Source organism: Mytilus californianus, unplaced genomic scaffold (assembly GCF_021869535.1).
Source record: "Mytilus californianus isolate M0D057914Y unplaced genomic scaffold, xbMytCali1.0.p SCAF_2, whole genome shotgun sequence".
In the NCBI taxonomy this organism is placed as follows: Eukaryota; Metazoa; Mollusca; class Bivalvia; order Mytilida; family Mytilidae; genus Mytilus; species Mytilus californianus.
The window spans coordinates 92,944,643-92,958,767 of record NW_026262668.1 but is presented as its reverse complement, the minus strand read 5'-3'; the positions used below and the strand labels follow the sequence as shown (position 1 = coordinate 92,958,767).

General features: G+C 32.3%; 1 protein-coding gene across 2 annotated transcripts in view; it reads right to left on the bottom strand.

Annotated features, from left to right (window-relative positions):
* Positions 1-12,480: 12,480 nt before the first annotated feature.
* Positions 12,481-14,125, bottom strand: part of LOC127730405 (deleted in malignant brain tumors 1 protein-like) — a 73,950-nt gene continuing 72,305 nt past the window's right edge. The window contains exon 8 of one of the 2 annotated variants that reach the window (XM_052238790.1): positions 12,481-12,913. In XM_052238790.1, coding sequence (XP_052094750.1) covers positions 12,615-12,913 — 299 coding nt within the window. In that variant the 3' untranslated portion in view covers positions 12,481-12,614. The remainder of the gene's footprint in view (positions 12,914-14,125) is intronic. The other variant, XR_007995094.1, reaches the window with a different exon arrangement.

Below are 14,125 nucleotides of genomic sequence, written 5' to 3'. Positions count from 1 at the left end.
GAAACCTCAAATTAAAAAAAAAAATGATGCATATGTTTTTTATAACTAAATGGATAGTTTTCATTATAAAACTTGTGTACATGTACTTTTTTCTGAAGAATTTTTTTTAAATTGTCCACATTTAGAAGAAGTTTACTTTTTTTTAATTGCTTGCTTCCAGGAAGCAATTCGCCGACATATTTTCCGTATGCAAGTGACCTTAGCGTGACCCTCCTCGTAGAATTCCGGTAATCGCAATACGCATGGATCTGTCATTAAAATGAACTATTATCTGATTGTACATGTTATACACGTGCGCAATATCCATGCTTCTTTGTTGATTGTTTACTATAAGGTGACAATCGGTAAACTACGACTCCAAAACACGACAATTAAGTAGCTGCCATATTTTTACATCATAACAGACAAAGAGAAAAAAAAGTTGACGATTATACGATATGTTTGCGTAAAAAATGATAAAATCGTGTACAGAAGACAAGTTTATGATATATACATGCATTGGTTCAAGAATTGGATAAACATTATTTTTCACCAGTCACTCGTTTCATACGACTTTAACATCTCTAGCGCTCGACTTTAGATATACAGCGCTAGACTTTACAGCCCAGCGCGCTGGACTTTAAAAACCACAACTCTATATCTGCGTGAGACCAGCAGATCACTGTATTATAGAGATGTTTTGCGTGGATTTATAGGCCACACAGACTAATATATCAGCAGTGCATATGGCCTTAGCTAGTTCTTATAGTTCAAACAAAGTAGACTAATCTTTTCCTATCCTTAATAATTGTTGACAAATAATAAAGATTGCATTTTGAAAGTAACAGAGAAATGAAATTTGGTCCCTTCATAAACAAATCAAAGGTGGCAAGAAAGGTCTAACACAAAAACTCGTTAACCATAACCCATTTTTCATATATTCTGATTAATGTTGATACATAAATAGGTGTAAAACAACTTCGATAAATATATATGCATATTGAATAAAAACGCATGAAGAGATAAGATGTGGTTTAAAACAGTTTCATTTCTTCATTAATCTCCACATTTATTCAAAAGTATTCAATAATAAATATTGGGAACCACTCCTAACAGCAAGAAAAGGCGGTATTTTTTATGTATCTTTGATATATATGTCGTTAAAACCGCTATTTATTTATATGTATTTTAAACGTTTTTTAGGGGAGTCAGTTATATTGTAAGTAATAGAGTTGTGTGCATTCTAATGGAAAGTATGAGTGCTACAGCACCAACAGAACTGATTGTAATATAGATATTAAAATGTACATTGAAACAATTTAAAATACTAATATACTAAGTGTACGATAATAAAAGGACAACAAGGATAAGAAAGGCCTTGAAAATAAAACAAAAATCAACAATACATTTCGGAATATCTTTTCAAGTGAAATTTTTTTTCTCAAATATCTATTTCATTATTTCCCTTTATTCATTTTCTTGCCAATTTTGGTAGAAAATAGTTCAATAATAATTATGTAAGGTGAAGAACTGACCATTTGGATTTTATAGCTTTGAGGCAACAAAGTTATCTCGGACCCAAGGATTTTTTTTTTCAAATTAAAAACCGATTTTTTTCTAGAGTCGTTCACTCCTAGATTAAATTTACCTCTTTTATGCGCAGGGCTTTTTACCTTTGATCTGAGCCTAGATAAATTTCAAAAATATTCATTGCCACTCCAATCTCAACAAAAAAGGACACTAAGTCACTAAGTACACATTCTCGCATTCAATATAATAATATGTCCACAACTCAAAATGGTTTAAAAGAACCCTGCATGCATATCTTATGAAAGGAAGTGCACATCCAATAGTCAAAAATCATTCAATAAATGAGTGCTCCCTCTTTTCTCGTTACGGCAAGTTACGTCATGTTAAGGCGATTTTCGTCCGTTCGTAAGATGTTGAGAAACCTCTAATAGACCAATTGATAAGAGAATTACTGGCGTGAACAATGCTTAGAGATATACAACTAGATATAAATAAACCTTGACCGCAGATAATTGATAGCTATTAACGACCACTCTTATAAGAACGATCACAGACACTATACCATAATTACAAATGTAGTTATTGTTAATATAAAGCCTGTAAACGTCCAACAGGAAGTATTTCAAGATACCCAGTCTGATATTGTTGAAGTACTGAAAAAATATAAAACATGATAAAATAATTATTTTTATTATGCAAATATTTGGGCTTAAGGGCAACACGTTATGTTACAGAAAACTTCCTTGGCGTCATTGAATAAAAAGCGATGAATGTAAACTAACTGACGCCAACATTATACTTCACTATCCGAGCAGTGTGCGCGGCACACTGTGTGAATGATTAAGGATATTTTTTCTCTAGTATCATATAATCATATAATTCACTCAGTTCTGTCATATTGTAAATCAAGAACAAAACAAATTACATGCTACCTGCAGTTGACACAAAACACACAGAATGTACATAAAATGATAGTGTGTTCTCAGATAATTAAGGATAATTTGCCGTTAAAATACTGTTGATGAGCTAGCCACATATCTTTGACAGAAATGCGTCACCATTAGGGTATTTACATACACGTGTGTACGACTACCAGTCTACTTGTCACAGAGTACTTTAGCAAGCCGTTCCCGAGCGGTATAGCCTATCTTGATTTTCCACGTGGTACCGCATAAGAGTAAATCTTTGTGGGCATAGACCGACGTGAAATAGAGCTGTTGAGCAATCAAGATGAGACTATTCCTCGTTAAGGTACGTAGGCACCCTAACTACTCAGAAAAATTTTGGTAACGATATTATATTTGGCCAAAATAAAATATCATAGCCCAAAACGAAATATGTAACGTTATGTTGCCTGCTCAAAATTGCATATTGAGTAACCCCAAAATTTGAAGATGTTGTGCCTGATGAAGCCTTGTGTCTTGTTAAAATTAAAGTTGATCTAGAGAAAAATTAATGTCAATATAAAAATCCTTAACCACAATATTGAGATCAACGTGAAAAGAAAAGACACAAGGCCAGGGTGGAGGACAAGTTACAAAGTTATAAGCGATTGTAAAAAACGTTTGGCTGCATTGTTATCTTTGTTATTTAATCTTTTCCAGCGCGGATTTAATATCCAATTTAGAAGTTCTAATGTAGCGTTTAAAACAATCTGATTTCCAACGTCCCATTGTTTGTATTATGCTGTCCTCAATACCTTGAGAACTAGCGCTAGTGGCCGCACCTGATCGAAAAGAATGTCCGCTATAATCCTTTTCACTATATCCAAATGCCATGAGTATTGTTTTTAGCTTGCTTATAAAATAGTTCCGGGAAAGTGGTTTTCCGGTTTCTTCAACGAAAAACGAATCATTGTGCCTTGCGTTCAGGTTTCGTCTTGCACTCATCAGCTGGAATAGCAATTTATACGGACAAACGACGCCATCTATTTTGAACAAGGAAATTATAATACCTTGTCGGAAAATATCTGTCTGTGTAGCTTTTAAATTTACAGTTACTTCGCTTTCTGAAACGAAATTTATGTCAGAAACGCATAAATTTGAATCTGGATCAAAAACAGTTCTACATGTAAACTCATTGCATCTCAGGAAACCATAAAATGCCAGAACACACGCTGTTTGAAATGTTAAATCCATATAATCATGATTGAAATATCCACATTGAAAACAAGTTACTATTTCCTGTAAAATTTTAAACGTTATTGGTAACTTTTGTCGTAATGGCTTACTCTCAGATTTTTTAACTCCATTTAACACATTTTGCAAGCGTTGGTATGTATGACCAAATCTATCACAAAGGGGGTTCACATTTTCAAAATTAACTCCATGAAAACAAACTCCAGCGAGATATAATTTGATTGTTGAATATTTCAGTTTTAACACTGATTGGCAATGGGCCACAAAATAGATCAATAAATCTTCCGAAACTTTAGGCATATTGAAATTCCTTGAGTTGAATCTAGTGATAAGATCGCCACAAAATTGAATAAAACATTTATACCCTGTTGAATAAACATTGCGGGTATTCACATTGATACTTTTATTCCATAAGCTGTCGACTGCTTGATCTAACTCCAAAGAATGCAGATGCATGGATTTGGCGAAGAGTCCGGAGCCAATTGTCGAAACCGCTTCATCTGGTAACGAGAAAGAGCATCTGCTATGTAATTTTCTTTCCCTGGTACATGTACAGCATGTACAATAAAATTAAATTTAGCCGCACACCAAGTTAAACGTCGTACAAGATTCATTATTACATTACACTTTGAACGACCCTTATTAATAATGTACACACTAGACATATCATCGCAACGAAAAAGAATGCGTTTAGTAGACTATTGATGCCCCCATAAAATAGCAGAAATAACAATTGGATACAATTCTAGGTAAGCCATTGAGAAAGACTCCTTTTTTATTTATTTTGGCAGTTGAACTGCTGGCAATAAGTATTCGTAAGAACAATCAGATATCTGGTATAAAAATTGGGGATACTGAAATAAAAATTTCACAGTTGGCTGATGATACCACTTGTTTTTTGAAAGATGTATTTTCCGCGCAAATTTTATTAGATTCCTTTAACGATTTTGAGAAGTGTTCAGGGTTAAAAGTCAATTTTTCGAAAACCGAAGCAACATGGATTGGAAGAAATAAATTTAACAAAGAAGGTTCCCTTCCTATTAAATGGACAGATGGTTTTAAAACCTTAGGTTTAAAATTTAATGCTTTTGAAGAAATGGTTTGTTCTAATTTAGATACATGCATAGAAAAAATGGAATCAATAATTAAAATGTGGAGGATCCGAAACCTTTCCTTGATCGGTAAAAATCGTAATTCTTAAATCACTTGCAATATCGAAGCTTATTTATGTCATTTCATCTACACATGTACCAAAATCTTATGTAATTAAAATACAACGTGACATTAATAGTTTTTTATGGAATGGTAGTACTCCGAAAGTTAAATCGCAAGTTATTCAAAAGTCTCTTAGCGAGGGGGGACTAAAAGCCCCAAATTTTGAAGTACAGCTGTTATCCTTTCGTATTATGTGGGTAAAAAGATTTCTGTCAGAACATGACTCCAAATGGAAACATGTTTCCAAAGCATTCTTCCCCCTTTTTGATTTAGAGGATTTATTTATGAGCAGATGTGAATTTGAGTTTTTAAATTTAAAAGCACCTCTTTTTTATATAGAAGTGTTATCTGCTTGGAAACGTTTCAAGGGTATTTTCATCCCGTTAAATGCATTTCATGTTAGAAAAGAATTTATTTGGTTCAATCCGTTTATCAAAATTGACAGAACGAGTATTTTTTACAGATCTTGGTACATGAAAGGCATAAGGTTCATCAATGATATTGTAGATGATAAAGGCGAATTTTTGTCTCAAGACGCTATTAACTAAAAATATAAACTGAATGTTACTTTTGTAGACATTCTATCTATTAAACTTGCTATACCACGTGACTGGAAAAAATTGTTATTACAACAACACATGTCACCTAACAGCAACTCATTTGGATTCGTTTTTGAGAATGAGAATAAAAAAAAGCCTATCAGTAAATTATTTGCTAAGGATGTATATTCACTTTTTATCGATCGGGGAAGTATTTCTCCTATTTCACAACAAAGGTGGGAAGAAAGTTTTTATATAGAAATTAGTGACGAAAAATGGAAAAATATTTATTCACTAGCTTTTAAATGTACTATAGAAAGCAAACTACAATCTTTCCAATATAAAATGTTACACAGAATAGTCTCACATAATTATCTTCTTGAAAAATATAAACTTTCCTTAACTAATGAATGTGCCAGTTGTAAAGAAATAGAAACTATAGAGCATAAATTTTTTGAATGTATAGAAACAAAACAGTTTTGGAGAGAATTTTCTAATTGGTGGTATTTAGTTTTTGGAGTAAAAATATTTTTGAATAAAGATAGTGTCATTTTTGGTATATTGAACTCTGATAACGTAGTTTTAAATTATTGTATTCTACAGGCAAAGTATTACACTAATTATGTAAAGAACACACAATTAGACAGACTGTTAATATCTGTGCAAGCTTTTCTTAAATTTTTGAAAAGACGTCTAGAGATATTAGAATATTTATATCTTTCTAAAGACAAACACGAGTCATTTGTCGACAGATGGGGGGGAATTTATGGAAGTTATTTAATTAAATTTATTTTTAATCTGATTATATATTTAATGTATTCCAAAGTATTTTTTTTAAGATGTATCATATACTGAGTATTCACATCATCAACTTGTAAATTTTTTTGCTATGTCTTATTCGCATAATATCAATAGTATAACAATGCCATAAATGTCATGTCATTCACTTATGTCTTGTAAAAATGTATGTATGCACTGTAGTTTGAACACCAAAAAGATCAATAAAAAATAAAAAAAGAGAAAGACTTCTCATCGGGCCGAATAAAATGGTCGGGCCAAATGCCTTGAAACCACTTTTTCCTAAAATAACCTGCGTATCCGATTGTTGATGAAGCATCCGTAAATAAATGAAAATCGGACGCATTGATAACATTATCACTGATAAAAAATGATATACCATTCCATTGACTTAGGATTTAAACCACATTGCCATATTATCTCTACACCCCTTTGTAATTGTAACGTGGTGATTAAGTTCTTTTACGGAGTGTGCTAATGTCAATAAGTACGACACAAACGATCTCCCTGGTATAATTACTTTACATGCATAATTAAGATGACCCAATAAACTTAACATTTCACGCTTAGCACATGAACGTCTATTAAGATAGCTGTATAAAATATCCTTAATTCGAACAAGTTTCTCATCAGGTAATTTAGCAATCATATGCATTGAATCAAGAATTATGCCGAGATATTCTAATAAAGTAGATGGACCAACTGTTTTATGAGCACTGAGAGGAATCTTTAAACTATTAAATACATATAACATTGTGTTCATATTCCTTGTAGCGTCTACGTAAGGATTGTTAATCAGGAGAAAATCGTCTAACAAATGTAACACAAGCCGCAAACCGTAATTATTTTGTAAGATCCAACATATTGCCACTGATAATGTATCGAATATCTTGGGACAACAATACCTATCCGACTAATTCTATAAGTATCAAACGGAGGTTTTGTAAATGGTCAAATAAGGTATCCTTTACGAAGTTCGTCATCTGCCAGTTTCGTAACGTCATCGGGAAATTTCTTGGTAGACAATAAATTCCTACATTCCAATGATTTACTTGGTAGTACGCTTATGCCTGTGTCAAAACCATATCGAAGTCCATCAATTAAATTATTAACAAAAGTTTTATCTGGATAGTGTGTAAGTTCAACTTCAAGTTGATCGACATCAATAGGCGTAGACACTAGTCAATTCTTAGCCTGCGCTTGTTCTTGTGACGGCCTACTGTTCGGAATAGCACCACTAGATGATCTAGTATTGACATGGGCGAATAAACATTTTGTCTCCTTGAAACATTTTCCTTATAAGAAATTGTTACACACTTCCCGACCACAAAAGAAAAGAACGGGGCGTCCTCGTATATCTGTATTGGAATCATCACGACCGTTACTTCCAACTTGTGATTTCTGAAAATGGGTTTGATTATAAGTTGGTTTGGATCGATTATTTGATTGACCAAAGCTTGGTAACGTTTGAAAAACAGCTGTGAGATGCCCAAGACTACCGCATGTTTCACATTCTTTAATAATTTGTCCACATTTGATGGATGAATAGAGTTTTTCGTCTCTGATGGACCAATCTACAACTTTACCGTGGGTCAGTTTGATATCAGCTACCTTATTTGCGAAAGCCTTGTGATACTCGTAGAAAACGGGACCTTTATATCTTGCAGAGATATCAATGACATCTTGAATATACATATCGAATTCGATGCGTCGGTCTTGCTTTTCACAAATAATATTTTTGTAAATATTGAAAGCTTCTAGAAATTCTTGAATAGACAAGTTTCTTTGAAGGCGAGGATCGCGATGTTTGATTAACAGAACGGACCCGTCAGATTCATCAACAGTTTTATAATCTTGTACGTTTTCTTGATTGTTAAGTAGAGTAGCCAGATTAATGTACTTGCCTTCTAATATCTGCTTCCGAACGTTCGGCGCCACTGCTTGAACATGCGGAAACATTCCTGAGGAAACCTTGACGCTGTAATAAGATCCTGTATGATGATGTACATCATTACTCATATCACTAACGATTGCAGGTTGACTAATGCTATTTGATTCTCGAACTAAAAGCGACTGAATTAAAGTTCCTTGATTTTGAACAGTTTGCTCCATGTTGTTTAAACTGGTGGTAAATTGAATTAATGCTGAAATTTCGGACATAACTGCATTATCCTGTCCTGTGTTCTCTTTGGTGAAAGTTGATGGAGCCCTGATGCCTTGCTTCCTTAGTTTTTCTTTAACTTTGTCAAATGTCAATTCCGTATTATTAGAATTCTATACAACTGGTGTGTCACTTTTCTTACTTTTTTAACTGGAAACACGCTTTTTACGAACTGGCGGCATTTTAGGAAGTTGTGAAAAGTTGTGAAATTGATTTGAATTTTTGCACTGCTACTGCTACTAACTAATAAATGCAACTGACTGAATAAGCCTGACAAAGATTGTAAAATTAACACGTGCACCAAGTTCATGAGACGGTTAAGAAAACATTGCCGTCTCTATCACAGACATCATAAATCTAGTAATAAAATGTGTATCGTCCACCTAAATAAATAATGGAATTGACAGAAGCCGAGTCGGACAGAACATGAAACACTCATATAAACATCAATTAAAAATTTCTAAATAACAAAAAAGAACAAAAAAGTATAGTCTAACTCGACAAGAAACCAGAGCTAAGCATAATGGAGATACATTTCTTAATTTAAAATGATTTTCTAAGACGTACAACACATTCTGATAACCAAATACCCGTTGTTTCATGCCAGTACGGAGCTACTGGGTTGTTGATAGCAGATGCCATCTTCAGTGATATTCAAGGTTAAAGCAATTTTAATTATCGTACACCGGCAGACTACACCATTCCATAATATTAAGAAGAATATCTAAACATTAGTACAAGAAGGATAGAAATCATGAAAAAAGACAAAATCTACAAAACACTCAAAACACAGAAGCGAGGTCAACAATCCATCCTCCAAAAGCGATACCCACCGTGTGATAAAAATATATAAGAATCTAAGATTCCTAGATTTGTTTTTTTCTTTTGTTGTCAAAACGGATTTACGAGTCTTGCAGATCAATAAGCTACTTTAGCCTCTTGTTTGATATAAAAATAAACAAAAAATTGCGTTTAAAATATATTCCAAGATATAGTTTCGTTTTCATAACAGTGTGGACGAGACCATTTTTTGGCGCGCTCAAGTCTCCAATTGACTGGGTTAAATTAGGTGAACGTTCGTCTGTGACGTCCACTTATCACGTCGTATTTGTTATAGACATTCAAACTGTGAGGTCACCAAAGGTTCTCAACGCCTAAATCAAATAATTCGAAAAACTAATACAGGAATAACCTTTGTGTTTTGATTAATATTGAATACATAAACGTTCTTTACTTGTATTTTTGCTATGTTTTGATAAACAATTTTTATGATATAGCGCGTTCTTTAAGCATAAAAATTAATTTAACTAGCTTTAAAAGTTACAACGTATTTGTTGGCTATTATCTTTTTCGGACGTCAAAGCGATTAACCTATTGCGGTTGTCTAATTTTTTCACTTAGTATCTTTTAACGTTTATCTTGTGTAAAATTTTATTTTAGAAAGAATGCATGATCAACTTTCAATAGTTGTGCAATTACAAAACATAGACAAAATATACTTTCGAACGGTCTTTTTCGTACTTGCAAGATATTGGACAGTAAAAAGCTATTTGGAACCAGCCTTATGAAATTTGCATTTTACTTCACGAAATACTAGTCGGTAAGATGTAAAGTTTGGTGTATTTTGGGGAACTGGAACTTTTCTGCTAACTACTATACTTGTGAAAAACCCTTGGTAGCAGAATGATTATGCACCGACTATTTTTCCTTTTCTGAGTGTGTGTGTGTGTTGTATTCTTTTTTTGGGGGGATTGGTTTTTTTCCCTCATGCACATATATGAACATTACTTTTTTAATCTTAGTGTCGTATTTTTTTCGTCCCTAACTTTGAATGTAAATCAATTAGTTTTCTTATTCCTTTTTTTTTCCTTTCCAATTTTTTTTTAGAATCAATTCATTTAAAAAAAACCCGGCCCAACTGACATACACACACAGTTTATATATCAATTTCGTCCTTTTTTATTTACAACATTTTTTTCAAAGACCACATTGTGACTTCAAGATTGAGTACACCATGACAGCGCTTTTCCTTTTCTTTCTTCTGCTGTTAGTTTAGCTCAGTTATTTTGTGTCATGAATTGGTATTGATGTCATCTCGTATGTTTTTAAATATGAAGAAAAGGGGATCCGGTTGTATGTCTATGAGATACAAACAAACGACCAAAAAAAATAAAAAAAACGGGCAACATTCATTCTTCAACAATAAAATACGTTACAAGAAAATAAAGTTTTGTAAGTAAAAGACCCAAATTCGTGAGATACAAGAATGATATATCGACGAGTACTGCAATTTAGTTTATGACTAACTATCTTTGGTCAAAGAGACAAAAAGGATCACACACACGCGTAGCAGTTTCCCCTTTACACAAAAGCATTATACAAACAGAAAAATCTTTAAATTAATTAGATATACATATAGATATATACATAAATAAGGGAATTGAGTTGTGTAGTACTGGAATATCCAAGGCAAACTAATCATATGAGTTCTCTGTATGACTTAATGATTCAAACGATGATCCACGTAAAAATATCCAGTTAAAAAAATGATTTGTTTTTCATCGTTCGGAACTCTTTTCACAAACAAATCCTATGCATTGAATAAATGGTAGGTTTCTCTTAAAAGATCACAATTTGGGAGTATTTTTTCTCTTAAGATATTTTGTGAATTAACCCCATCGACTTAAAGTTTTTACAATAAAAATCCAAATGTGTAAATGTATTTTTCGATTATTTAATGATATTAGCTCTGAATATTTATTATTCTCTAAAATGAAACTGTTGTGTGTGCTGATAGAAAGAATATTTCAAACAAATTCCTTTAAAGTTTTGTGAAAAGTGTTTCATTTTATGTATCGAAATGTGTAACAAGTGTTTTATTCAAATCCTCATTGGATGGCCTCTGTTGAAAGCCGTATGGTGACATATAGTGGTTAACTTCTGTCATTTGGTCTTTGGCGGAGAGTTGTCACATTAACATTTATTACACGTCTTCTTATTTTTATATATGCAACATTATTTTGTCTCAACGTTTTTATCCATCCTATTAAAAGTAACTAATTCAACATATCACGTGACCATACAATCGATGAAATTATAATTATTAGAACTTTTTTTTGTAGATTACGTTTAATAAAAAAACATACATTCCGTCAAATCCGATGTAGAACTGCGTGTACAGAAATTGAAAATTAGAATTGTTTGTTATCCCATTCAATACCAGACGATTTTAAACATTTTTAAACAAACATAAAAAAAAATGTTTAATACTCGAAATTACAACTCTTATGTCTGTAAAATCACTTTTAATATCTTCATTACATATTCTTATGCAATTGATTCGCAAAAAAATCATTTTTTGTCCTTTTCGACATGAATATCAGTTCTATCTTTCTGTTCAATAGTAAAGACATTGAGTTACCTTGATAAATTTTGCTCGTAAATAGGGAACGGAATATACTAGTACAGAGTCAACAACCTCCTTCTTGTTGCACATATGTTATTTGGATTGAGCCACGACTGAGTTTGATAAAGATTCAGAAAAGAACGGGTACATCACAAAAAGCATTAATTTGTACTTTATCTAAATAAAATGAGGGGCATCAGTACTTTGATATTTATGAACTTCATGCATTTTCTATTCTATTTTCCGATCTAAGTGACTATAAGATACTTGTCTAAATGAACAACATTATATACACATCTAGACTGGCTTGTTGGGATAAGTTCAGTATTGTTGTTTAGGAACAATAAATGAAACTATAACGACAGGTTAATACAGGTATGAACTTACGAAACAGAGTGAGGAAAAGATAAAGTATAAGATACTACTAAACAGACTGATTATATAGAAACTACATTTATAAATAAGAAATATATTATTATATAAATAATAATCATGATAATACAGAGTATATTCTACAAGATAAAGAAAACATAAACTAAAAATTATGGCATACATGTAGCACTAATATACATTTAGGAAGCTATAATGTAACTTAAATGTCTATGTATGTAAACAAACCAAGTTTATTAATATATTGTTCAATAAAAAGTAACAATAATTTGTTTAAAACCAAAAGATTTATTATTATCATAAAACGCATAAATTTGTCAAAAATCAAATGCGTAATTGCACTAATAACCATAAAAAGGCAGAAATAGGAAATCAAATATTTGCTCATATTATAACATTGCAGATCAATATAAAACAATCTGTTTAGTAGTAGATATACTTTTATAACCTGAGAAAAGTTATAGGAATTTTTCTGAGAAAACTGCTTTTTGGGGCATAACTTTATTACATTCTGGTAAGGCAAAAATTATGCTATCAGTATACGAAACATTTTTATTATCATCATAACGACCATGGGATGACTCCTTATGACCTATTTTACTATCATTAATTTTTTGCTTTATTGTGTATTTCTTGTATAAAACAATAGCAACCACTATTGCAGTAGCCCCTAGTAACGATGCTGCAACTACTCCACATACTAGTCCAACTGCTGAATCCCCATCCGATTGTCCAGATGACTGAGCTGTTGAAGTATCTGAACCAGTTAAAATAGAAAAATGAAAATCACAACCTTGCAAAGTTAGATATATGTCTTATTATTTACAGTAAATAATTTTTTACGTAATAATCTTATGACATTTACGTCATATTCAGATTTCGACAAGTATGCTACCGCCGCTAAAATGTAGGACCTTTTTTCAACTTGTTTACTGCGCTCACTGGACAAAAAGATTCAGAATTGTGACACACAACTTATATTTAAATGTATCAATACGCAGAAAATCTGATAATCGGTACTAATCAGTCTACACGGTACTAATCAGTCTACAATATGCCCAGCTCTTTATAAAATTTCATATCAATGCTTTTGATGTCAAATATGCTTGTTTCGGTATAAATACCCTTGATCCAAACTTATCACCGACGTCATAATATTTGACACGATCGGATATAGGACTCAATTCAGACAACAAGAGGCCCCTGATAAAGGATATTCAACCCGAGGAGGACGTCATGAAAGCTTATAATCCAGGGTACTGTGATATTGACTGCTAATTACGGCTGTATGACATATGTGCAATTTGTAACAAATTTTCTCCCAGTATGTGATGAAATCCAATAAACTAATTATCAGATTTTCATTAAATTGATATTGAAAAATAAAAGTGCTCGATTCAGTATGAAGCATGTTTTAACACTATATTCTATCGTATCAATATGCAGAAAACTTGATAATCGTTAATTATCAGACCTTTACCCATCGACTCTTTGGCCTATCATGACCTAGAGTTGACAATACATCTGAGTTCAAAATTGCATTCTGGTCATAACTTTGAATTATTTTCACTATATATAAGTCCTGATTTCTTGTTAAGTGTTGAGTTTAAATAGCTGCTAGTACTTAAATATGATTTATTAAAGCGTTTATACATGGTAAGTATACACTTCTACTTTATTATTCTGTCAATGAGAAACAACCTGGGAATAAAACACATATAAATCATTATTTTGCAGAAACAGCGTACCCTTTCATATACTTAAAGGTAATTTGCTGAGGATATGTCATCAAAACGGCGGGATGGAGTATCGACATATGACACCTATGGCAATACCTATATTTTGGTTATATGCAGAAAGAAATATGGATATAACATTTTACGGAATTATCTTTAAAGCTTTCATTTTTAAGTGCATCACACGCATAGTTACTGCATTGTCGACACTCTTCATGCTCCTTAATAGTTAT